Source organism: Eleginops maclovinus, chromosome 8 (assembly GCF_036324505.1).
Source record: "Eleginops maclovinus isolate JMC-PN-2008 ecotype Puerto Natales chromosome 8, JC_Emac_rtc_rv5, whole genome shotgun sequence".
In the NCBI taxonomy this organism is placed as follows: Eukaryota; Metazoa; Chordata; class Actinopteri; order Perciformes; family Eleginopidae; genus Eleginops; species Eleginops maclovinus.
This window is the reverse complement of record NC_086356.1, coordinates 4714472-4740614: the sequence shown is the minus strand read 5'-3', so window position 1 is coordinate 4740614 and position 26143 is coordinate 4714472. Positions and strand designations below refer to the sequence as shown.

General features: G+C 42.6%; 1 protein-coding gene across 2 annotated transcripts; it reads left to right on the top strand.

The window, feature by feature from the left end:
* The first annotated feature begins 1130 nt into the window (after positions 1-1130).
* On the top strand, positions 1131-26142 carry stxbp1a (syntaxin binding protein 1a). 2 transcript variants are annotated; one of them, XM_063890013.1, is made up of 20 exons: positions 1131-1282; positions 10224-10273; positions 10402-10483; positions 10562-10638; positions 11402-11480; positions 12170-12273; positions 13853-14001; positions 14373-14457; positions 14623-14753; positions 14981-15088; positions 15182-15242; positions 15488-15553; positions 15634-15714; positions 15873-16011; positions 16786-16895; positions 17298-17399; positions 17924-18009; positions 18899-19053; positions 20559-20716; positions 24028-26142. In XM_063890013.1, the coding sequence occupies exons 1-19, from the start codon at positions 1246-1248 to the stop codon at positions 20666-20668; spliced, it is 1812 nt and encodes a 603-aa protein (XP_063746083.1). In that variant the 5' UTR covers positions 1131-1245; the 3' UTR covers positions 20669-20716; positions 24028-26142. The 2 variants fall into 2 exon arrangements, with proteins under 2 accessions (XP_063746083.1, XP_063746084.1); XM_063890014.1 differs by lacking the exon at positions 20559-20716.
* Position 26143: the final 1 nt, after the last annotated feature.

Sequence of the window (26143 nt, the reverse complement as noted above, 5' to 3'; positions counted from 1 at the left end):
GAGGTGGTGAACACTAGTCTGGTTCACAGCGGCAGGACACACCCTCTGGGAGTCATCACTGGTTCAACGTGTTCAGGCGGCCCTGCCAAGGGTGTGGCCACAACCGATGCAGTGTCTACTGTCTACATATTCAGTATTTACTGTGCAATGCTCCGGTGCAGCCCGACTTTATTTACCGGTCATTTTGTCTTTTAGGAATATCACTCCCAAAACACAAAGCTCCATCTACTGTTTATAAAAACAAGCCCTAGGCAATTAATTTTTTATTTTTTACAATATATACAGTAAAGCCTCAGATACTACTTTTGAAGCCCTTTGATGAAGCTTTGCCCTGACAGGTCGTTTGTCATGATGCCATCTTTTTGCGTTTTCCTGTAGAAAGATCTCTGCTGCCCCCTTGTGGACACTCTGTTTATTGGCTATTTAATATTGAGGGGCCTGTATCCACTGCAGAAAACCTCACTTTACAACGAAATACAAAGTCATACAAATGATATGAAATTACTCATTACATTGTTCAGATAAAAACAATAATGCTCACAGGCAATAAGTGAGGAATAACTTAACTTTTAATAGAAAACATGTACAATATTCTCACTGATTAAAGCAGAATCAGTGTCATAGACTATTCTCATATTAAGCTATTAAATGTACTATATTGTCAGTCAGGGAGATTTTATCGACTTGATATTTTCCACTATTGCTTGAACACTGTCTGTAAATGAGTACATCAATATGTGTTCATTAATTATCTAATTGATAGTTTGATTTAAGGAAATTAATTTACAAAGCAATGACCATATACATTTCAACCTATTACATTTGAAAATGTGCTGTTTTTAATCGTCAGTGAAAATAATAAATAATAGGCCAATTATTATATTATATTACGACAATCTGAACCAATTAAAACAATGACACCATAATTTCAACACAATGCATCACCACACATCCTATAAGACAGCTGTATATGTTTTAAGTGCTATTACAAGGTTGGGAGTGTATGTAATAATACTAGGATTAACTAGTGACTGGAGAACAAAAAGGCTATTATAAGACATTTGAGCTAATAAATCGCAGTTGTAGCTATACATCCAGCACCATCATGGGGGGGGTGATGCGGAAGGATACGCAGTGACGTTTCCAACTGGAGGCTCCTCCGCAGCGTTGTGAGGTGATCACAGAGGGAGAGAGAGATAGGGTGGAAGCAGAGGGTGAATACTCAGTCCTACACTCGGCAGCATCATGGCACCTATCGGATTAAAGGCGGTGGTCGGCGAAAGTAAGAATGATTTCTTTAGTATTTGTTTTTTACTCCAAATCTGGTGAGATGCGGTGCTGCGGTCTGCGCACAATTGCGGTTTGTGTGTTTCTGCAGGATGCGGATGTCAGCTAGTACATCTGGATGGTGATGATGATGGTGGTGGTGGTGATGATGATGAAGGTTGTGCTCTTGGTGTTCCATTGTATCATGTTGTTAACCCCAGCCGAGCAGTGTGTGAGCTGATAACCTGCGGAGGCTGGTTTTATGTCACTGCGGTGAGGATGCGCATTTGTCTTCCAAGCAGAGTAGACCTGAAAATGGCTTTAAGTAGCCGTGATTAGCCCACTGCTGAAGGTAGGCATCTTCAACAAGAAGGATGCTGGAGCACACATACGCCCTTTTAAAGCCACAATCATCGTTCGTTTTAGGAATAATGTGCACTGCTACTGTAGACTCTTCAGATGACTAATTATAGCCAATAATCGAATGAGTGCAGATTAACACTCTCCATCCGTGGGATTCCCTAATTTCAGCAGTGCCTCACCCCTATGATTGAGCATGAAACGGCTGCGTAAAACACCCTTTCTGAGCTGAATCGCTCCTGAGCTGAGCCAAGCTGCTGACAGCTCCGCTACACATTAATGGCGGATTGTATCCAAGAGGAGAAAGTTGCCTTTAAAACGCCACTACGCAAGAAATTCCGCATTATCTATACATGCGTGACCGTCCAGTAGCGATCAGTGACTGGCCTTTACTGGCGCTGCGCCACCGATCAAACCCAGCCTGTGTAATCCAGCATCATTAGGACGCTACACACTCGACTGTCCAGCGCTGATTTGGTCATTTAGACTCATTTATTGAGGCTGATGCTCCAGTAGTCTCCTGATGCAGACCTGAACATGGAGGCGCTGCGATTCTCCTGAGCAGGGTCAGCTGGGTGCAAGTGATGGTGGTCGTGTTAATGTCAGACAGGCCTGCATAGTGAAGTAAAGCCTCACACATAGAGCTCTTCATGTTAAGCCTTGACTTCTTTTATTCTTCACTGGCATGTTCTCTTCATTTCAACATGCCCTGCCCCATAGTGCAGGATTCATATTTTTTGATGCAGTACCACTATTCTCTACAGAATTTCCAAATACTCAATCAGTACTAATGTCTCACTTTCTGGCAGTAAGATGCCAAATCTTGAAATGTGCTACAATGATCAGGATCAGTGATGCATGGCATTTATCATGTGTCCTGCTGCAAATTCTTAGGCCCCCACCCCCAACCCATACACAGATACACATCCACCTCCTCTGACCGATAGAGTACAGAACTCCTCTGCTGTGATATAATAGAGGGTGAAAAGGTTTGTGCTTTGGCTGGGACTCAGGCCTCCCACATGGAGCAGGAGTTGAGCCTGCAGCACAACATCCCAACATTGAATCAGTTTAATTCCCTACGTATAATATGTATTTTAACAGATGTAATACAATTTAGTGTAATTGTTTGTTTGTTAAACTTGTACAGTTGAGTCGGGCTGGGGGATATGGATGGACAATTAATCTAATACCATACTTTATACAAATATTTTCCCATTAATAGTGCGTCACAGTATTTGGAATAAAGGTTATTATTTTGTTGTAATGATATATAATTTATAATAATGAATTACCGTCCAGCCCTGCTGTTGAGATAGGATGTTTTGAATAGGTGATTTGGAAAAATGGTTTGGCTGAGTGTACCAATGATGAATATGCTATAGGTATTGAAAGATAAATCCTTTCAAATTAAATATTGACATTTGTCAGAAATAGTTTCCTATAGCGATATATTATACAAAAATAAATATAGCATGTTTAAATCTAATTTACGCTCATGTAGTTATCTTATTTTGCCCAGTAAATGTGTACATTAATACATTTCTGCATCCACCAATGGTCCATATGGCCAAAACAATAACAGCAGGCTTGATAACGTGTTAATACCTCTACAGGAAAGACGTTCTGTTCTCTGCAATTAGGTGGAATAAATATCAGCTTTGGCCAAAATGACAAATCTGACATTTATTTGAATTTTCCAACAAAATTCCAATATTGTGCATCCCTTATATAGTGATATGTGTTATGGTTGAGGTGAGAATTGGAGTTAATGAGTCCAAATCTGCATTCTCACGACCTGCACCACTGGTACACTGGTTATACGCCTTCATGTCTTTAGACTGATTTTAATAGAAAATGTATTATCTGTGCACCTACAACATTACACAATACACCCACTATTTGCCAAAAATGATGTCATTTTTAAGACTTAAGATGGGCAATTGCATAACCCAGTTTTGTAAAACCAAAGGCAGTCACATGCAGGCTCTCTGTGTCGGGTGAATTATCTTTTCTAGAACAACGTAAACACTCCTGAATGTTTCCCAGTAGGTAAAGGCAGGGACGCACCTGCACTCTGTTTGGCTGAGGTGAAGCTGGGATAGGATTGGTGGAGGTGGGGGGGCAGAGAGGGAGGGCGACACCATCATGGGTCCTCTCTGCAGCAGTGCATGTAGCAGCCAGGAGGAAGGAGGGGGGATGGGCAGCAAGCTGAGCTTCACCCTCCCCTTCCAGGATTGTATATGAGCATCAGTCCCATAGAGCCACAGAAGGGAAATAAAAGCGATATGTTTTATAGAAAACAACTGAAGGAGCTGCCGGTTTTATAATATACAACCCTGTGATTAAAATAAACACTATTTTTGTTGCGTTCAGGAGATGAACCCTTTGCATGTTGTGCTTATAGACAGACGAGACCAGGAACAACCTGACATTGCCATACCATGGTCTCCTTCTTACCCTCATCGAACGCACCTTTTCTTATTCTCTCCTTGTGGCGTTACATTACATTTTATTTATCTAACGCTGTTATCCCAAGCGACATACAAGAAGTGCGTTCAACCATGAAGAAACAAGCTAAAAAAAAGCATGAATGCTGCTAGTGCATTAGCTTTCAAAAAGTACCAAAGCAGTGGCTTCAATAAGACAAACCTTGAACGTGCTACAGGTTCATTGGCCAAGATGCAGTAGAAACAATTGTGTTTACTGTCTGTGATGATCACTCATTGATCAGCTGTCTGTGAAATCTGTGAATTAGGCTTGTATTGTTTGTGAAACTGCGAATTGTATACTTTTACCGTAGACTACATTTCATATATCATGCTAATATTCATACTGTAACAGGAAGGGGATTAGGATACCAATGTGTGCTGTTGAGCAGTAGGAAGTGATGGGAGGTCTGTTGTGAGTGGAACTGGGCATTGAATTTGAGCATATCTTTTAGTCTTGTCTCGTTGCTTTTAGACTTTAGGATATTTAATTATTTGTCGCAGGGAATGACTTCAGGAAACCAATAACACTGTCATGACAATGCAAAAAGTACCGAGTGAGAATGAGGGAGTGGCTAGCCTAGCTGAGCGTTTAGACTTTTAGCATTGGATAAAATCGACCCTGGTTCTGTCCAGTGTTGGTGAACAAAGTCCGGGCGCAGTGACTATGCAGATTTTCGACATTGCAGTGAGGTGATGAGGTTCAGTATTGTTCCTGTGACGAGAACAAATCAAATTCTGTGATAACTGATTGTATCAGGAAACCAGGTCTAGCCGGGTAGTGTTCAGATAGATTAGATCCAACATAACTTAACCCCTAAAATCATACACTGGTAAGCTTGTCTTACTACATCCTGACTCTGGCTACTTTACATACATGTGAGACTGCTCTTAAGTGATTGATTTAACTCTTGAAAAGGAAACACATACATATATTTCCAGTAGAGCTAGAGTGATTAGTTGACTCAGCGGTTAGTAGTTAATACCATACTATTTTCAGCTCAACAAACATGATGTCCTGCTTCCTCACTTTGTTTATGTAATTGAACCGTATATCTTTGCATTTTGGACTGACAAACAAATATTTTTCATTTGCTAAGTTGTTTTTTAATCCTCTGGTGGAATGTGATGAGTGGGTTGCTCTTTCATTTCGAAGAATCAGGAAGCAAGTAGGTGTGATTTACTCTTCCCTGCGTGAGGCTTTTTAGTAAGAGAAGGAATGGGGAAGGTGAAGCTAAGAAGGACACATGCACACACTTGCATACACACACACACACACACACACACACACACACACACACACACACACACACACACACACACACACACACACACACACACACACACACACACACACACACACACACACACACACACACACACATACACATAAAAAGCCTTTATCTGACCTTGGCAGCATCACTGAACCAGAGCATCACACACAACTGCGTTCAGCGTCTGACGCAGTGGCTGCACCCCCCAGGCCTCCTTTTAAACAAAAAAACACACACACACACACACACACACACACACACACACACACACACACACACACACACACACACGCCTCCTGCATACACTGAGATAAATCCATCCCGAAATGTCATGTCGCCGTGGTGACAAAGCATGAAGGTCTGGCTGAAAGAGAGCTCTCAAAATTCAGGGTTACAGCGTCTCATAATCTTTATGAATTGCCCGTCTCTCTCACTGAGGAAGAGTGCTGTGTCAGAGCTGGCAGACATCCTACATCCTCCCACCACTCTCAGCAGCACGTGGCCTCTCTCTCCATCCTTCTTTTAAGAGACAGACTCACGCATACATTGGGGACATATTTAACAACCCGTTACAAATATGTGTTCTTATAGAATATCGGTGCCGTGTGAGAGCCAAGTAGCACCAGCCAAGATGCTCTCATCCTCCAGCAACAACAACCACAAAAAAGCATTGCTTGGTGGTGATTATTTTACCAGTTGTTAAAGAATTTCCTTTGCAAAATGATATTGGTTTGGCTTTTGTATTGTACATTAGCCAGTACAGCTGATCTGCAGAGAGCTCAGACAGAGCTTAGGCCAGGCTTTTGCAGCCTGCAGCATCACAGTCTCTCTCTTTCCCACAGTCTATTACACTGACTGCCATTTTCAGCACCCATGGTTTCTGTGAGGTGTGTACCAGCTTCTACCAGGCCACCATAAGCTTCACTTAAATGCAAAATACTCAATCTGCTGACTGTAGTCTCCCTCAATCAGGCCAATAACAAAAGCAGTAGTGAAGTAAAATGGGATCCCTGGAGTTTTTGTCAGGATCACCCTTGATGTCGTTGTTTCAGCAGTGTATCCACTTACAAGAATCAAGATAATTATGGAAAAATGTGGCTTAAAACTTAACGAAATGGGAACAGGACCCACGCTCAAAGGGGATCCAAGGGCATTTCAGGCATCCAAATGAAACAGAGTGCTAGCTTAATTATAATAAAATATTCCTCCAGGTGAGCGTACTTTAGATATTTTCTAAAAATGTAAAATCTGCTGAAATGTATGAATTATTTAATTACATATCGATCTGATAGTTTCCTGCATCTTCCTGCTCTTGTCGTTCTGCGTCAGAGCCACAGAACATTTTGCTAGTTGATTACTTTGATAAACAAATGAATCATCTGATAAGGCATCCATCTTACACTTCACAGTTAAATGGCAGTTAGAGCATCTCAAGCTCCCATAATGTGTTTTATTTCCAATCAAAATGGTTATTTTGGGTATAATTAAGAAAGGGAATTGATGCAATCGTTCAGGGATTTTATCTGATTGTTCATAATGTTCGTGCTGTAGTGAGTGTGCAGTCTCTGGAGAATCACAGTGGTTTGGAGCTGAAGAGGACTGTTAGCCTCTAGCCATGCTGTCCTCACATGAATACACAGATCAGCAGCTGAAAGGAAAAGATAAATGGAATAAATTAGACGTGTCAAATATATGTAATGTTTTCAATCAACTGTGAAATAATCCCAAGGCTGTACGGAATACATTGAAGCTTTAAAGCTGCGTTAGCAACTTGTATTGATTAATAGGCACCTATATTTCTGAATTTCCCTCACCAAGTAAAAATCTGTTGCTTTAAGATGTTAAAGCGTGCTGTGTGCTCATATGTGTCTCATCTGGCTTTTGCATCAGCTCAGATTTCAGTCTTTTGGGGTAGGCCTTTATAAACGCCCAATAATTAGATTATAGCCTCTCCTCTGATCCCTGCCATCACCCAGGTCATGAGAAAGGTCCTCTCATCAGTCCATTTCTATTTCTATTTCATTTGATCTGTGTGACCCGCACCTCTCCTTCATGTGCGTGCCCTCTGATTGATGGATGTTGGACGCCGTAGAGGCTACGGACTCCTGATCCTCTGCTGATTTTCTCATGGTTAGTGAGTTGTGTAGCAGCAGGCCAGACTCGTTTAAGTTGACGGCGTCTTTGACTGCAAGCCCTACCAAAGTGTCTGCCTGTGTCTTTAAGATCTGCCCTGTCAGGTTCTCTCGGGAATGATGTTGATCTGCGGCTGTGAAGCGGAGATCCAGAGAAAAAAAATGGGTCATGTACTCAAAGGTGAAATTCCCTGCAGGGGGAGAACCACGAGGCAGAGGGAGAAGCTGTATGTTCCTCACTGCTGTATAATGATCAGAGTCAGGGCCGTTCACACCGATCCACTCAGCAATATCATGAAGCACATCACACCGTTTCTTACTGTTATCTGGATGAAAGGCACACAGTTTATCATACTTAGTTATTATATGTATTTGGATTTGATCTAGAGATTTTGCATGTGTACTTAATTAAAATATCTGTATTTTCTTCAAATTAATTAAAGGAAAACGCTGCAGGTAAAAAGGGTAAACATGTTACCTGATACCATCATAGAAATCCCACAGATAAAAACTTATATTAAACTAGATGTTTTCTTATTAAATGCTTTGTTTGAATAAGCAATAAAGCAGTATCTTATTAAATAACGATGGGCTAATTTCTATACATTTATTGGACCGAAATTCTAGCATTTGATAAAGCCAGGTTCAATATTATTTCATTTTGTAGACAAAGGCTTTTAGAAAATACTTTGGATATCTTTCCATCAATATTTAAAATAATTCGGCCATTTTTTTCAGATGAGAAATTTAACCAGTGCTTTAACAAAATAAAGTTTTAGCCTGTTGTGTCCGTTCTTCTGTTCTCTCTTCTGTCAGGGATGTTTAGTATCCTGTTGGACTGGGCGTGAGACATTATGGGGTGTCTGAGGAGTGTGTTTGTTAGTGTGTGTGTTTGGCACTCATACTGGGGAGTTGACACAGCTGTTGCTCTGTGTTTTCTCAGGTCCCTTCCCTTCTGTCTGACTGTGTTATTGTACCTCTATCAGTGGTCAGAAAGGAAAAATCCACAGTGCCGTTTCCCCCTGACGTAGATCTGATGTACATTCACCGCCATCAGAGTGTGCAGCTTATTGTTCCATCGTAATAGTTTTGATACGTTACACGACTCAGTGAACGTCAATACAGGAGATAAAAGAGAGAATAGCTTGGGAAATATAGTCATTATATTTTTCGATCCTATTCTCCATTTTTATTCAAAGGTGTTCCCACTGTTTACAGAGGGTGTTGTAGTGGTACACTCTCCTTATAAAAACAAGATGTAATACAATTTGTAGTGTGTATTTTATTTTATTTCCACAATTAATGGGCACTTTTGAGTTTAGAAAGACAAGTGTAACATCTTGAAACTACAAATAATCCCTAAAAAGCATTCGTTATTCTAATATACTGGGTTTATCAGAAAAATGCTGCAGCACAGAACCAGAGGAAACACATCAGCTGCAGGAGAGGAAAAAGGAAAACCAGTAGAGGATATCCCACTGTTTCTCATCCTGTAGTCTGGAGCCGCTGCTGGATGAAAAACATGTCATTATTTTAGGAACAAAGAAAACCAAGTGTACGCTTTTTTAACTTTTACTTGGAGAATTAAGCAGAGAGTCAGCCAACATGCGCTTGTGTTGTGTTGATGGTTTATATCCGCCTTGCTGTTTTGCTGACACGGCAGCTAACAGAACAGGAAATAGAAGATGCTGGTCACAGTCTGAAGCTGAGTCTAGGAATCTCTCGTACCTCTCTAAGATCCTCTGTCCCACAGGAGGTCGGATAAAGTTCCTCTGACTCGCTGGTGTCCAGCCTTCTGTCAGTGTCAGCAATACTGTTTTTAAACGTTCATTTTGTAGTTTTACAACATAAATATGACATGGAAAAAGGTTAGTCATATACAGTATAGATATTGTTTTTATTCTCTTATAGGTTTTGAGGAATTTTAGTAGTAGTTGAATGGTAATCAGCGGTAGCTACAACCTTAATTTGATTCAAGACATTTTTTATTATAAATGTGTCTATACCTTTCCACTGTCAAAATGGGTAACTAGCTATCGATAGTTAGTGCTCAGTCTCCCTTTCACCTCCCTTCTCTCTTTTAATTCCTCCATCAATGTTTTTATTCCTCCCCTAACTCCTCTACTGTATCTCTCCTACTCGTGGCCTTGAGCTCTTCCAGCTTGCTGTTACAAGAGCCAATCAGCAGCCTGGAATAACTGACCATTGGTTGTTGGAGGCAGTGCATCCCTGATCCTGATATTTGATGTGTGTTCTGTAATCTTTTTTTGTGCAAGTCCTTTTAAACCTGTTATAATCTGTGTGGCCTCAGGTTTTAGCCGGGGCCTAAGGGCTTAGCAGCTAATATATTTGCAGTAATTCACCCTAAATGGATTCATAAGAACATGGCTGGCAGATGGTTGACACAGTGATCAGGCTAATGTCGTGGCTTAAACACAACCATCGTGCCGTGACCTCACAGTGGATCAGATTATTTTTGAGATCACACTTCCCAGCCGTCTCTGCGTTCATATGTTCCCTCCTCATCCACATGATTTATTCTGCTGCTGGAGAGCTGTGGTCGTTGACCTTGTTGGAGGCTATATTTGACTTTGGCATGCTATCGTCCTCCTGTGTAGGATTGCATTATGGAATCATCCTCTTCGCTCATCACATCTTTCTACGTTGATGGCAATCCTGATGATGTCTCTTTTCTTCCACAGAGATTATGAATGATGTCATCAAGAAGGTGAAGAAGAAGGGAGAATGGAAGGTAAAACACGCTTAGCTTTATTTAAATAAGACCGTTTCATTGTCAGTGACATGTAATATAATAGCTGCGGTTCAATATTTAGTTACACACTGTATTTGTATATCAACTGTTTCATTTCCTGTTGCCAGGCACTGATCGTGGACCAGCTGAGCATGAGGATGTTGTCATCCTGTTGCAAGATGACAGACATCATGACGGAGGGCATCACCAGTAAGAGACCACGGTCACATCCTCTGCACTGTTACACATCTGTCTGTGTTCCTCTCTAACTAACTTCCTTCTCTCTAGTCGTGGAGGACATCATGAAGCGACGAGAGCCTCTTCCCAGCCTCGAGGCCATTTACCTGATTACACCCACAGAGAAGGTACACACACTCTCCTCTCTCTAGTTCACAGTGTATATTCAGAGGTGTGTCTATGGCAGCAGGAAGCCGCCGTTTGTCCAAACACTCGGCTGTTTGCTCAGCTTTATTGGCAATACCATGGTGGAGTAGAGTGTTGCCAAAGCAGGTTGAGCTCGACAATGTGCCTCGAGTATGATGTGAAATATATACAACGACATACATTGCTACAAATTACACCAAAATGAAAGAAAAATAAAGGATTGCTCACTTATAATTAGAATAATAAAGGGATGAACAGTGAGTAGAATGACATGAGATGCAGTGTAACAATTTGTATGTTCAGGCAATAGAACAAATTAAGGGGTTCAGGGATGAAGCAATTTACAGTTTATAATGACAACAGTGCTCGGGGAAAAGTGGAGATTTGGCCAAAGTAAATTGAGTGATTAATGACTCAAACAAACAAAATGTCGACAGTCCTGATTGAATAGACACACTCTTTGAAAACACTCAAATACTAGACTACAGTTGACTGTAGCAGGACAATTGTCACAGGACTTCATTAAAAAAAGTGCTGACAAATAAGCTCTCACATTAAATGCCGAGCAAAGATTCTAAAATATATTTATGGATGTATATCGTTTAGTTAAGTGGTTTAGCTAAAGGCTCTGGCACCATCATTTCAAAGTGTCACACAATACAGCTTGAACGAATGAAATAGTTCCCACTAATGCACGTGTAGTGGAGTCAACACACTGACATGAACTCTGCTCTCTCCCCTCAGTCGGTCCACACCCTCATCGCAGACTTCAAAGACCCTCACTCAGCTAAATACAAGGCAGCGCATGTTTTCTTCACTGACTGTGAGTAGAGACATGGAGCCTTTCTTCAGCATGACTGTATGTGGTGCACCGTTTAGGATGTAAAACATATTAGTGTTGCAGGATCTTTCATATTTTGTGCTTTTCGCTTCCTTTCTTGTTCAACCTGGCATTTTTTTGGTAGTGTTGTACTTCCTCTCATAGACAAACTACCTTCTTGTCCTTTAGGAAACAGGCGCCCTGCTAAATGTTGATAGAGCAGCCATTTGTGTCCTCATAGCCTCCAGTTTCCTCCGATTTTCAAAGCTGATTTTTCAAAGCTGGGAGGAAATGGGTGCGGGGTGTATTATGGTGCTGTAACTTCTCTTTCTTTGATATAGTTGCTTAATTTGTATTAATGAGTCAGAGATTTTTTAAAAACCTTTGTGTTTCCTGTATATCTTGTTTTGTGTGTACATTAGGCTCATACACCTGATCTTACCTCATCCTTTAAATGTGTGTTGAGATTTAAAGGTCTTTGTAATGAATGGTTGTGTTCACATAATTTGCTGCTACATCCTGTCAGCTTTATCAAACATCAAGACCTAGTTTATTAGATAAATGCTTGAGGAACATTATCTCAAAAAATACTTTATAGGTGGATGAAATTTGTTGGAATTCATATTTTAAAATATTATTAAGACCGATGAAATAGTCTAACTTAAAGATGCCTGTTTTGTTCACCTCCCCAGCCTGCCCTGATCCTCTCTTCAATGAGCTGACAAAGAGCCGTGCTTCCAAAACCATCAAGACTCTGACGGAGATCAACATCGCCTTCTTGCCCTACGAGTCTCAGGTAAATATCCAGCTGTGCCTCACGGTGCTGTTAGAGAACACCGTTTGGATCAAATATTTGCAAACACAAGTATGCGTACCAATTGCTTAATAAATCCTACAATAAAAGTTGCTTATTGCACCCTGGATGGTTACATATTTTAGCCATTATTCTCCTATCCTCTGATCAAGCAAGGAATGAAACATGGCTTACTCTAATTCTTTGTAAGTGATAAGTGAACACAAGCGATAGAGAGATGCAGAGATATAAAGCCCAAGTTGGAACATTGAGAGATCGATTAGGACTGCTGGGTGGAGAGGGATAGAGAAAGGACACAGCCAGGAATAGTAACAGGGGGGGTAATGGTTGTTAGAGTCGGGGAGAGTAGATAGAAACACAGATACACACTCAGATGGTCACTTAATGCCGCTGACTCAGCAGTCACACTAGAGACTGCCAGACTGTTCCAGAAGGACTCACATTCATCACATTGCCTCTCCTCCCTCCAGCCTGCTTCTCCACCCTTAGCTTTATCTTCAAATTCCTGCCTCCTTCATTTTTCTCCTCCTCCCCCTCCCGCTGGTATTTTTTTTATGTACCACCATTCCTCCATCCCTGCCTTCGCACGTAGCTTGCATTCAGCTCTCCATCAAGCGTTTTTATTATATTGTTATTTATTATTACCCTTCTTCCTTTTTTCTAAATGTCCCTCTACGCCCCTCTCTCCATCCGTCTGCCCCTCACTATCTGAAGATGCTGCTGTGCCCACAATGCTTTGCTCCCCTCCTGTCTACTCTCATTAATTCAGAGTCAGTGGTTTTTTCTGCTCCCGGCACAGAGCTGCCTCATTGCCCGCCCACACACTGATGCTCTCACGCCATTGGATGAGTACAGATCCACACAGCAGGCTGTAGCCAATGGGATCCTAGCTAACATAGGGACTGCAGGAGTGAGGTCATGTGACTGAAGACAGATGGGGTGGGAGGAGGGAGTGGTAGTGAGTGATGCAGGAGAGGAGAGGAGAGGAGAGGAGAGGAGAGGAGAGGAGAGGAGAGGAGAGGAGAGGAGAGGAGAGGAAAGGAGAGGAAAGGAAAGGAAAGGAAAGGAAAGGAAAGGAAAGGAGAGGAAGGAGAGGAAATGAAATGACAATGAGGAGAGGAGAATACACAGAAAGACAAAGACAGATGAGAGGAACAATGAAATGTAGACAAGAAAAGAGAGGATATTAGATAAGAGGAGGGTGAGAAGGATAAATGTATAGAGTAGAAAGCAAGGACATTAAAGGTGAAAGGAATGGAGGGGAGGAAATGGCAGGATGGGAGAGGAAAGAGGATATAAAGCTGAAGAACAAGGAAAGGACGGGGGGGAAAAGAACATGAAAAAGGAGAAGAGACAGGCAAGGGGTAGTTGAGGTGAAAAGGATAAACAACAAGAAGAAGAAGACAAAAGACAAAATGGTAGTCTTTTCTTATGATCAAATCAGCTTTCAGATCAATAATACTTGCTGAAATCTGACCCTGGCCAACACCGTGCACCAAAACAGAAAGAGTTGAGGAAGCTCAAATCAATGTCTAAGCTGCATCCCTGTCTGTGTGTGCAGGTGTACTCTCTGGACAATGCAGACGCCTTCCACAGTTTCTACAGCCCCCATAAGACCCAGCTGAAGAACCCGGTGATGGAGAGGCTGGCCGAGCAGCTGGCCACTCTCTGTGCCACCCTGAAGGAGTACCCTGCCGTCAGATACCGAGGGTGAGCAGCAGGGGGCGCTGTGTAGGGGCAGCTGGGGGTACAGGAAGCGCTCTGAAACTAAAGACGTCTTTTTAGTGGTTAGAAAGACAATTTTGACAGACAACATAACGTTTGAGGATATCAGCTTGACTCTATTTAACTACAAGGAGTGAATTTTTGAATAACAGAGTGTACATTTAAAAACATCTGACTCAGATGTAAGGAATAAATGCCATTTATCACCTTTACAGACGTGAGTTAGGGAGACCTTTGTAGCTGGTTATGAGGAGTAGCTTTTTAGAGACCTTGGTGTCCTTTGGGAAATATAGAAGGCATATCCTGTCCATCACTTAAATGCTGACCATCCATCTGTCTGTCTGTCCTCCTGTCAGAGAGTACAAGGACAACGCCACCCTGGCCCAGCTGGTTCAGGACAAACTGGACGCCTACAAGGCTGATGACCCCACCATGGGAGAGGTGGGCTCAGAGGAATTTGTATTTTACCCTGCTGTACCTAACTTCAATGCTTAATGACTTGTTCTCTTCTCACCTGTCTCATATTCTTGTTGCAAAAAGATGTATCCTGGAAGTCCCACAGTGTAATCCCTCCTTTTAATTCTCTATTTCGTCTTCTCTGTATAGGGTCCAGATAAGGCACGCTCACAGCTGATCATCCTGGACCGGGCGTTCGACCCCGTTTCTCCAGTCCTGCATGAGCTCACCTTCCAGGCCATGGGCTACGACCTGCTGCCCATCGAGAACGACGTCTACAAGTACTAAACTATTACTATACATGGCAAATGGCACACATTTTGGCGAGGGTCTGAGTTTATTCACCACCTCATCTTCTTTAAAAAGTCTATAATAAATTGTGAAGACGTTTAAATGACATGTTTTAGCAGGATGGAAAATGGTTAAACAGGTAAAGCTGCAGTAGGCAGAATCTATAGAATAATCATATCTGAATTTATATTCTAAATGACTGTCCGTATTTCCTCAGATATGAGACCAGTGGCATTGGAGACTCTCGTGAGAAAGAGGTTCTGCTGCACGAAGACGATGACCTGTGGGTGAGCCTGAGACACAAACACATAGCTGAGGTGTCCCAGTAAGTACTTTAACTCAGACTTTATGTTATATATATATTCCTCATACACTTTAAGCTTTGGATACACAATTTAATTTCCTTTTTTGTCATTAGGGAAGTGACCCGCCAGCTGAAGGACTTTTCAGCCAGCAAGAGGATGAACACCGGGGAGAAGGTGATGATGATACGTATTGAACATACAGTGGTGTTACAATTGTTAGAAGCATGCTCGATAACTTCTGGGATTCTTCTTTACAAAGTAGTGAAGGAGGTCAAAATCTCAAGTCACATTTTAAGAACAAAGAACTGCTTTATTGCAATGCCAATGCTTTTCAGCCTGTGTGGATTATGGTAGCTGCTATTTTTCTATTTAGCGATATTTTAGACTGAATTTGACATTGCAATCTTCTCTTTCAACAGACCACAATGAGAGATCTGTCCCAGATGCTGAAGAAGATGCCTCAGTACCAGAAGGAGCTCAGCAAGGTGTGTGTGTATGAGTGTGTTGTGTGTTCATAATAGTGTGTGTGCATGTGATTCTGACCCCGTGTGTATTGTGTTTTCAGTACTCCACCCACCTGCAGCTGGCTGAGGACTGCATGAAGCATTACCAGGGAACAGTCGACAAGCTGTGCCGTGTGGAGCAGGTGAGGGATCAGATACAGAAAACACTGTCATGAGAGAGTATTGCTAAAGGAGGATATTATCTAAACGTGCACACATGTAATCCTAATAGTAGTCTTAGAAATGTGTATCTGAGGGTTTAAAGTGAGACTTGATGTGATACCTGGGCTCTGTGCTGCAGGATCTGGCGATGGGCACAGACGCTGAGGGAGAGAAGATCAAAGACCCCATGAGGGCCATCGTGCCCATCCTGCTGGATGCCAACGTCAGCACGTACGACAAGATCCGCATCATCCTGCTCTACATTTTCCTCAAGAATGGTAAGAAGGAGTCTTCAGGCGACATTAGAAATCCAATCTTAAGGCCCCGGCCGTGGCGCAACTGGCTGGGGCGCAACTGGCTGTGGCACCTGCAGCGCACGCCGGCGACCCAGGTTCGATTCCCGACCCGTGGTCCTTTCCGGATCCCACCCCGACTCTCTCTCCCACTTTCCTGTCACTCTCCACTGTCCTATCCGATTAAAAGCAAAAAAAAAGCCCCCAAAAAACAACTTTAAAAACAAAAGGAAATCCAGTCTTAGGTCTATAAAACTCTGTGCTGCTCTCTGTCCCTGTAAGAGTAATTACTTACTGAGTGTCTCTGTGCATTGACGTTGACATACATAGGTCTGATGAAGTGTAAAGAATTGCTCAGACTACAGGAATATTAACCTGGTAATTCACTAAGACTAAACTTCTCATATATGTTGTATATATATTAAGTATACAGAATCCGAGAAGTCTAGTGTCCATTTTATGTTTTAATGAAATAGTTATTTTTGCACTGGGGTTGAATTCCCTTTCAGCGCACTGAGCATATTAAATGTAAACATACAGTCTTCTCAGTCATAAGATCTGACCGGTGCGTGTGTGTGTGTGTGTGTGTGTGTGTGTGTGTGTGTGTGTGTGTGTGTGTGTGTGTGTGTGTGTGTGTGTGTGTGTGTGTGTGTGTGTGTGTGTGTGTGTGTGTGTGTGTGTGTGTGTGTGTGTGTGTGTGTGTGTGTGTGTGTGTGTGTGTGTGTGTGTGTGTGTGTGTGTGTGTGTGTGTGTGTTTAGGCATCACGGAGGAGAACCTGAACAAGCTGATCCAGCACGCGCAGATCCCCCCTGAGGACAGTGAGATCATCACCAACATGGCTCACCTGGGCGTCCCCATCGTCACAGACGTAAGACCCCTCCCTGGCAATCTTCTTCTATTTCCTTTCCTTCTGCTTTATCCGTCAGTCTCCCATTGTCCACTATCCATCAAATATTATACTTTGTCTGACAGCGTTTCTAACTTTCCAGATTACATTTGTTTGTTGCCCTCATATCAGGTTAAAGCAATGTCTCTCCAAATCTGTTGAATTAGAATTTGGATGTTTCAGATAAACTGAAGAATGACGTTTGTATATAATAGTAACACACTTTTCACACACTCTTACTATATTACTATTCATTCATTTTGCTGACATTACTTTATTATTTTACTCCAAAAAGGTTTCATAGGCACGGCTTTTACGGTGTGGAATAGTACTTGTCCTGATTTTAGGAGATACTTGACCTTCTTGTCTTGTTTCCCTCACTAGTCGACCCTCCGCCGAGGAAAGAAGCTGGACAGGAAGGAGCGTGTGAGCGAGCAGACCTATCAGCTGTCCCGCTGGACCCCGCTGGTCAAGGACATCATGGAGGTTTGTTTTCGAGGACCAGAATCACTATTGGACTGTTTAAACGGTCCGAAGGCAACCTCCTTTTCAGCATCTTTAATGTGTATGCTTCTAAAGCAAATTTTAGCTAAGGGTCACAGAAAACACACTTTTAATCTGAGCAGATTTACCTATTTGATTGTGGATTTACCTCCACAACAACCTTAGCCAAACATCTGTTTTCCCAGCCTGGTTGTTATCAACTATATTTAGCCCCTTATTTTTGCCAAGCCAATCCTCCAATGGTCGCCACACAGGTTGCTAAGAGACCTAACACAACTGAACCAGCCCCTGTGTGTGTGTGTGTGTGTGTGTGTGTGTGTGTGTGTGTGTGTGTGTGTGTGTGTGTGTGTGTGTGTGTGTGTGTGTGTGTGTGTGTGTGTGTGTGTGTGTGTGTGTGTGTGTGTGTGTGTGTGTGTGTGTGTGTGTGTGTGTGTGTGTGTGTGTGTGTGTGTGTAAGGCTGAGTATTGCTGACAAAGCTCTGTGTTGTCTTTCTATCCCCCTGCAGGATGCTATTGATGATAAGCTGGACACCAAGCACTACCCCTACATCTCCACCCGCTCCTCTGCCTCCTTCAGCACCACTGCCGTCAGGTACTCACACACACACACACACACACACACACACACACACACACACACACACACACACAGGCCTATTTATATATATATATTGCAACATAAGTTACACAGATAGAAATGGGGGTAGATCAATAGTCATTTAGGAAGGGAAATTAGTCTAAGGAATCAATACTTTACTCAAAACATGGAGGACGGGCAAGAGAGGGTATACTGATGACTCTCAGGTTAGTGAGTCATATATATGTATACCGAATATCAACTTATAGGTTTTTAGTTTGATCATTTAAAAAAAATCGTACTCTTGTGGGTTTTTTATTTTTGAGTAATGACGCCATAAATGACAACAGACTTTATCAGAAAACTTAAATTAATTTGGTACAGCCCTAATGAATATATGTTTTAACAAGGAAGAACATCTAGAAATCTACCATAAAACTCTTCATATTTTAACATTCTTCTAAGTATGCGCAGTCATAGAGGTTAATTATTAAATAATGCCATCGGCACTCGACTACACAAACTGGTTATTATCTGAAATATGGAAGCTCAAACCCCAAAATGTGAGCAAGCTGACCTTAATACAAGTCGTCAATACTTCCCTCTGCTGTTGCATGCAAGTGTGTGTGTCTATGAGGGGGAGGGATGCAGCCGCATTGAGCCCTGCTGATCCTCACACTCCAGTGTGTGTGGAAGCTGCTGGTGTGTATTGATTGTGCATCAAATCCTCTCCTGTTATGAACCGATCCTCCTCATTAGCCGTCCCTCCCCCGCAGACAGGAACACAGAGCAATGAGGATCATATGTTTCCATAACGTTTAATGCCTTACTAGCTGTGTATCCCAGAATGATGTTATGTACAAAGACTTTAATAACTTGTCCGTTTTTCTCTCTGCTCTGACAGTGCTCGATACGGCCACTGGCACAAGAACAAGACTCCTGGAGAGTACCGCACCGGGCCCCGCGTCATGGTCTTCATCATCGGGGGCGCCTCCTTCAGCGAGATGCGCTGTGCCTATGAGGTCACGCAGGCCAATGGGAAGTGGGAGGCCGTCATTGGTGAGTGAAGCAACAGTAGGCGCTGCTGAGAGCAGAGAGAGACATCTATGACAAGCTTAGAGAGTAAATTCACACGCCCTGAACATCTAGTTTCGCTGACCTCTAGTGGTTTGACTTTTTACCTTGATGCAGAGATGTGGGGTTTATCAATACTGGGTATGGTCAAAAGTGGGATAGACTTAAGTAATACATAAGTTCACAATGCTTTATTGAAAGTGTGGAAGAGGATAAGCTATTCTAGCAATCAGGTCATATAAGGGACATAGGAGGACAAAGCTTCTCAACCTGAAGGCGGCAAAATGAAAATAAAAGGATGGAGGGGAGGAGAAATGGGCAGGGGACCACAGGAAGTGAGGGGAACAGACAGTCAAACCCTGATGGGGAAGTGTAAGTCCAGTCATTAATACCAGGGCTGTCACAATACTAGACATGTAGTTTTTGATACTCATACCGGGAAAAACGAACGAAAAACAATATACCCTTCTACTTTAACACTCATGTATTATATTTGCATCCTGTTTTTCTGTTGGTTTGGGTTAGAAAATAAGATTCCTTGGTTCAGAATCGTAATTGCTGAGCGTAATATACAAAAATGCGAACAGAAATCCTTCGTCCAAAAGGACTCTCTGCAAAGATCTCTATTAGTCCCAAACACATTTTCCTTCGCCCCCGGGTCGATGCCAGTCAGAAAGTAGTTTTCCTTCCTTCGGTAAAATCAAGTGTCACGTTTTCAGAATTTTGGCATTGACATCCCCATCAAGGACACGTTTGATCTGATGAGTCGGATTGTTTTCTCAAAGAAAGGGAGGAAGTTCAATGACTTTGTCCCCGTAATGGCTTTTCTTGGTTATCATTTAGTGTCACTTTGTTAAAGCAAATGTAACGTGATTATAAGAAAGTCTTTTTAAGGAATGTTACAGAACAAAGTTGACATGGTTAAACACATGATTAAATAGGGGTTAATAACAATCATTTTGACATCTATTAGTATATATAATAGTATTTTTTCAGTCAGTCACAGTACCCACAACACAGATCAGATACAGTAGCAATCCGCTCGCAGATCCTGCCTCTCAAACCCCAGGGAAGCACTTAAAGTTCATGTGAGGTCTAGCCGTTCCACCCTACCTATCGTGTGCAGTCTGTTGAAGAAGCCCTTCATGTGAGCAGTCTGTGTGATAAATGGAAATGTCTTGTTTCTGTTGTGCTCTGCTTCAGCTGTTGTCTTTAAAAACAACTGTTGTCTTTAAATTGCAGCGCCGCCATGTCCTTTCTGTGTCTGTTGTTTTCCTCACTGTGCAACATGGCGATTGTATGTATTTGTGTGAACTGTCGGTGGACGAGTGTGTCTCTCTCTCTGTGTGTGTGTGTGTGTGTGTGTGTGTGTGTGTGTGTGTGTGTACGAACGTTTTTTGTAACCCTTTTTTGTTTTTATGAGCGAGTGGGGGAGGGGGCGTGGCATGTGCTGAGAGACGAGTGGTGAAGCCGCCTCTGTTCCTCCACAGGTTCCACCCACATGCTCACCCCCACCAAATTCTTATCGGACCTGCAGCACCCCGACTTCCGAGAGTCCACTAGGGTGTCCTTTGAGGACGCAGAAACACCAGCCGAGTGAGGCAGAGACAGATTGGGAGGGAGGGAGAGAGAAATCACACTGAAAAAAGTAAAGGCAGCCGCACAAAGAAGCCCTTTCTGATCCTCCGCAGCACAAGGGCTTCCTCCCTGTTCCTCCTTCTTTGAACACTCAGCACTGTTTGATGTAACTCCACCCTCTTCCTCCCCCCGTGTCCCTCAGGGATGGGCACCCACCGACCGTTCCCCACTACATGGGCCGCTCCATCATCATTTAGTCCCTTTATGCTGAGAGTTAGCCAATCACAGTGACAGTGCCTCTATTCAATCAGGTGTGACAGGAAGACTGAATCCAAATCTTTGACCACAGTCCAAATCCAAAGTTAGCACGAGGGCAGAATGTGACGTTATACATATTTTTATTAAAACAAAGTCTCATTTCCACTGCACTTTCAGCTTGACTCAACTCAACTCTTGGCACCAGGTATTTTCTTATACTGTATATGTTTTCCACTGCAGGAAGCATCCCTTTATTGCAGGCAGGATTTTTTGGTGAACAGCGCACCGAAACTGCTGTGACATCCCCTTCTACATCACACAAACAGAGAATGCTCAACATTTCAGGACAGGAAGCGTTCTGGTGACTCTTTCTTGTTCGATAACTATCGCCCAATCACATTTGAGCAGGATTTGATTGTACTGTATACAGGTTAACAGTTGAGAGGCTGAAAAACATTGACAGAAATCCAGTCTCTATTGATGGCAGCTATTTAAAAATGCTTCCTATATCGCTTGGAACCTTGAGGTAATGGCAGGACAGCTTTAGCTAATGGAAAACCAAAAATGAGCGTGTCAAGTTGAGCAGAGCCGTGCCGTTACATACTGTGGTGTGGAGCGGCCATGTCTGAGGGTGTCGTGACCCCATCCCTGCTGCCTCCTCCCATCATCTCAGCTGGGTGGATTAAATCGCCCTCCGACAGCCACCCAACGGCCCTTTGAGCCTGAGGAACACTCCCTCCAGATTTAATCTACCCCCGAGATCCATCTTTATCCGTTTTCACTGTCTGATTATTTTTCTGAACGACCCTTCGCACAGACAATCACTTTGTGTTGTTCCTGGTTTCTCCACATCTGGACAGCTCTTTGACTTAATGTAGGATTTCAAAGAAGGATCCTCCCTTGTGTATTTTATTTCCTTTGACTCCCAGTCGTCTGACACGTCACTCTCTCTCAGCCCCCCCCATCACATGCTCACATGACTCATGGCTCCTCTGCAGAGGCATTCTGAATATTAGCCAAATATCTCCTTTATCAGGGTGCTGACACTGAGGGACATTTTGGGGGCAACAAAGCTCAAACAGTCAGGGAACAATAACTGAGAGCAGTTGCCCAAAAGGTTTCCCTTTGTATCCCCCCCTGTAAGATGCCTCTCTGCTGACAGAGTCTGAGGATGTAGCAATGTTCCACCTGATATGCTTTAGCAACCAATTAAAAAGAAAGGATGCCGCACATGTCCAACAGCTGCCACTAACCCCCCCCCCCCCTTCCCCTAATGTAGGAAACGTCCCTCACTAACAGACTTTACTTAGACTCTAGTTTCCAGCTTGTTGATGAACATTTTGGAGAAATCCTTCTTACAAACAAACACATGGGGCACTCAAAACATATCCCACCTGACTCAGGTAACAGATTATACTTCTTTGCATAATTGCCCATGATCCCCCCCCCCCCCCCCCCATTGCCTGTCTTGGTAGATTATTAGCAAGGCTACCTCTGAACACACACTCACCCACTAAAGCTTGGAGACTGTAGACCCTGGGCATCCATCTCATCCCGACTAATCTGCTAAAGCGATATCGTTAACAAACCCCCGTCTGGTTTTCTCAGTAAGCAGCTCACCATCAGCAGTATGGCTGCCCCCACTCCCCCCATACTGCTGCATTCAACTCTTCCTGAGCAAAATGGCCATCACCTACTAAAAAAAGTCCTTGTTTTTGATACTTTGGTACAATAACGTAGTGGCGTAGGAGGCGTTGTGTTTCTGGGGCAAAAACAGGCCCACGAAGCTGTGTGTTTGGGGAACAGCAGAGAAGCAGGCGAGGCCAGTGTGACCTCTGTGGCCCGCACTCAACCCCCACCCACGACCCCTGCATCACCATAATGACCCAACTCGAGATGGGCTTGCCTCTTTCTCTTCTGTTTTCCCCTCAACCACCTCCACTTCCTGTTCCGACCCCTCACAGGGTCCGGCCTAGTTTGACTGTTGTTCAGGTAAATCAAACCAGACTGGAGGAAACATGCAGCTTTGCAACAGAAACAAACCAATGTAGGCCAATGCACTGTTCCAATGTTGGACAGGTGTGAGGAGTAAAACAAATTCTAAATCTTTTTTTTAAACAAAGGAATAAAGACGGCAGTCGGTACACCTGAGAATGATTGGACAAACCGTTTGCTTTACTCCGGTCCAGCACCTTTCAAGTGTTACACTGTCTGAAATGTGTCTTCAGCTGTCATAGCAGGTCATCTATGTGTTGCTAGGGTTACTGAGTTTCACATTTCCATTCATAAATATGGAGACCATAGACTTCTGGTTTGGGGTTTCATGACATGTAGAGGAGAGCTGCTTCTTTCCTTCGTGCTACATTTCCTTTGCTTTTGGTAGGAGAGTTCTCAGCTGTCTGCATGCTCTTTAATGAAGACAGTCATCTCCACACCTGATTGGCTGTGTGTACACACAGGTCTGCTGTGGCGGGATCGCTACAAACCCACCTGCCAGCTTTAGTTCTTCATGACATGGTGTGGTGCCGTCAGTGATCTGTGTGCTTCCATATCGTTCAGCTGCATGCGATCTAACAACCATATTACCCAGAGATGTTTACAGATAACAATCAAGATTTAAATGTGAACCCGGATGTCTGGATAAAAAGATGATTAGAGATGTAAAATAATTTCAGTCTGCTCATGGAAAATAGCATATATAATGCCTCTTGTTTTTGGGGTATTCTCACTGTCAGAAAATACTGACAAAGTGTTTAGTCTTTTCAAAAAGTCTAAAAGTCACAAACTGAGCTGTAAGATAAATGTAAGGAATACAGATTATAGAATATTCCTGTCAAATGAAATGCAGGAAAGAAATACATTCCATTTAGAAATACTCAAAGTAAAAGAACTCTCAGCTTTTACAATAAGTTTCCATCCCCTCTGATCCATTCTTACCTGCCAGCTAACTGATTCTGATTTAATCACAGCGCTTCTATTAGTTGTAACATTGTGTGCTCTCATTAACAGTAAGCATTCATAGCAAGAGCTGAAAACACATTTTGCTTCTGTTTCTTCCAACACGTGCAGATCTAACTGTCTGTATGTGTGTGTGTGTGTGTGTGTTTGTGTGTGTGTCTCCAGGATCGACCAACATCTTCACCCCCACCAGCCTGCTGGAGCAGCTCAAGGCCATGAACAAACCAGACGAGGAAGTTACAAGCTAAGATCCTCCAATCACACCTCTTTCTCTTAACCCCGCCCCCTTCTTACCTCTGTACCCCTTCCCCTCCCCCCTCCAATACCTGTGTATGCATCCTGCTTGAGAAGAATAAAAAGACATCTGAGATGATAAAAAAATATATGTTGTATCAAAGAATAAAATCGTTGCAAGTATTCTAAAGTTTTACAATGGATGCAACTAAATGAACTTATTTAACAAAAGGTTTAAATATCAGAACAGAGGGCCATTTAAAACTGAAAGTACCAAAATGTAATATTGTATGCTACGAAACCTGAGCAAAAGGTCGACCTTTTCTCTTTGCTTTGGGTTTCCTCCCCTGGGAGTTTTATCAGAAGCCGTTTGAGAGGTCGCTGTTGTAAAATATATCATATCAGTCAACATGCAATATAAATATATTCGTCAGAGAGGAATCCCCCCCCCTTCCCCCCCCCTGCCCATTTGAGATGTTCGTATTCAGTAGCATGCTTGGACTTGTGTGGACTGTTATGTGTTTGTATCCAATGTGGATGTTCTGGGAGCCGCAGAGTTAGCACTTAGCTTTTTCCTAAGATGTTGAGCTTGAATACTTCACTGAAAACATGTGTTTTGAGTATCGAAAAGTCAAATACACACCTCAAAACTTATCCACTACTCAACGTTCCATCTGTAAACTCTGTAAAGGTGCAACTATAGCAATGTAAATGTGTTGCAATATATCCAGCTGTGTCAGTCAGGGTCAGTATGCAAGCACCACAAACTGCAGCCCACGAAATGACCTTAAAGCTCTAACTGCTCTAATATATGTATATATATATTTATGTGGGATTTAAACAGGTTATATCTTAGGTGGAGTTTATGCAATTAGCACTAGCAAGCACAGTAACCATAGTTTGTTTCTCATCCTATTTTCACTTATTGATCCAAATCAACGCCTACAGTGTGACCTTGACGTTTCCCCTGCAATCAGCAGTCGCCATGGATGATAAATATAGAAATAAGTCACTAGATGTAATCATTCTAGGCAAGGAAATAATAAAAAACGACATTAGTTATAAATAAATAGTAGACATTTACTCATTTGCTGAGGGAGAAATCTTACAATCTTACCCCTCCCGGCGCTGCATCCTAGCTTGTGATATATCCGGACACGTTAGGCAGCGGCGTGATACTCCAAACATTGACTTTCTTTGAAGTATTCCTTTTTAAAGCGCTTGGTTGAGCAGATGTCCGAAAGAGAGAGCTCTGTAAAAAGCCCGAATCCCCCCCCTCCTCCGGCTGCCGAGACTGTAAAGTATTTACTTGCCACAACCTTTTTCCTTTCTCCGAAAAATTCCACGTTTTAATGTCAAAGGCCGATGCTTGCAGATATCTAAAGAATAATCTTAAAAAGGGCCAGTTGTGTTTCAGTATTGTATCCTGTCAGATTAAGTCTTATCATTGGTTAGTGGTGTTTCATTGGGCCATGCACTGAGTAGTGTTGTGCGTGTGCCATACGTTGCTGTTTTAGCGTCTCACTGTTGACTGGTGATATTCCTGACTGTAAAGTAGTGATACCTTTTCCTTTAAAAAAAAAACGTCGATGTGAAGCCGCCGTGTTTGTGATGTTCTAGCTGTAGCTGTTAGTGGTTCAAAAAGAAACTAATATCTATTTTTTCCTCCGGTGCAATGTAAAACCCTCCAATGGCGAATGGCTTTGCAAAAGAAATCCCTTAGGTCCACTTTTCTTTCCTCCCTCCCCTCGTTCCCCCGGCCAAAACAAGTTGTATATTGCACTATTATGCGTTTTCTGTGATGCAAACGCTTGACTTTGTGTTCGTTTATTTTCTATTATTTGCTGTTGTATAGGGTTTACTCTGTCAAATCAATTGATTTATATCAAATTATTTATCAGAGAAAAGATAATAGTGATGCATTAGTCTGTTCTAAAACTGTTTAACTTATTGGGATTGTATGTTTGCGAGTGTTGAAGCACAAACAATACTTCCATGTGTACCTCATATGTACTAAGGCTGTCTAATAAATTGGCTTCCATTACAT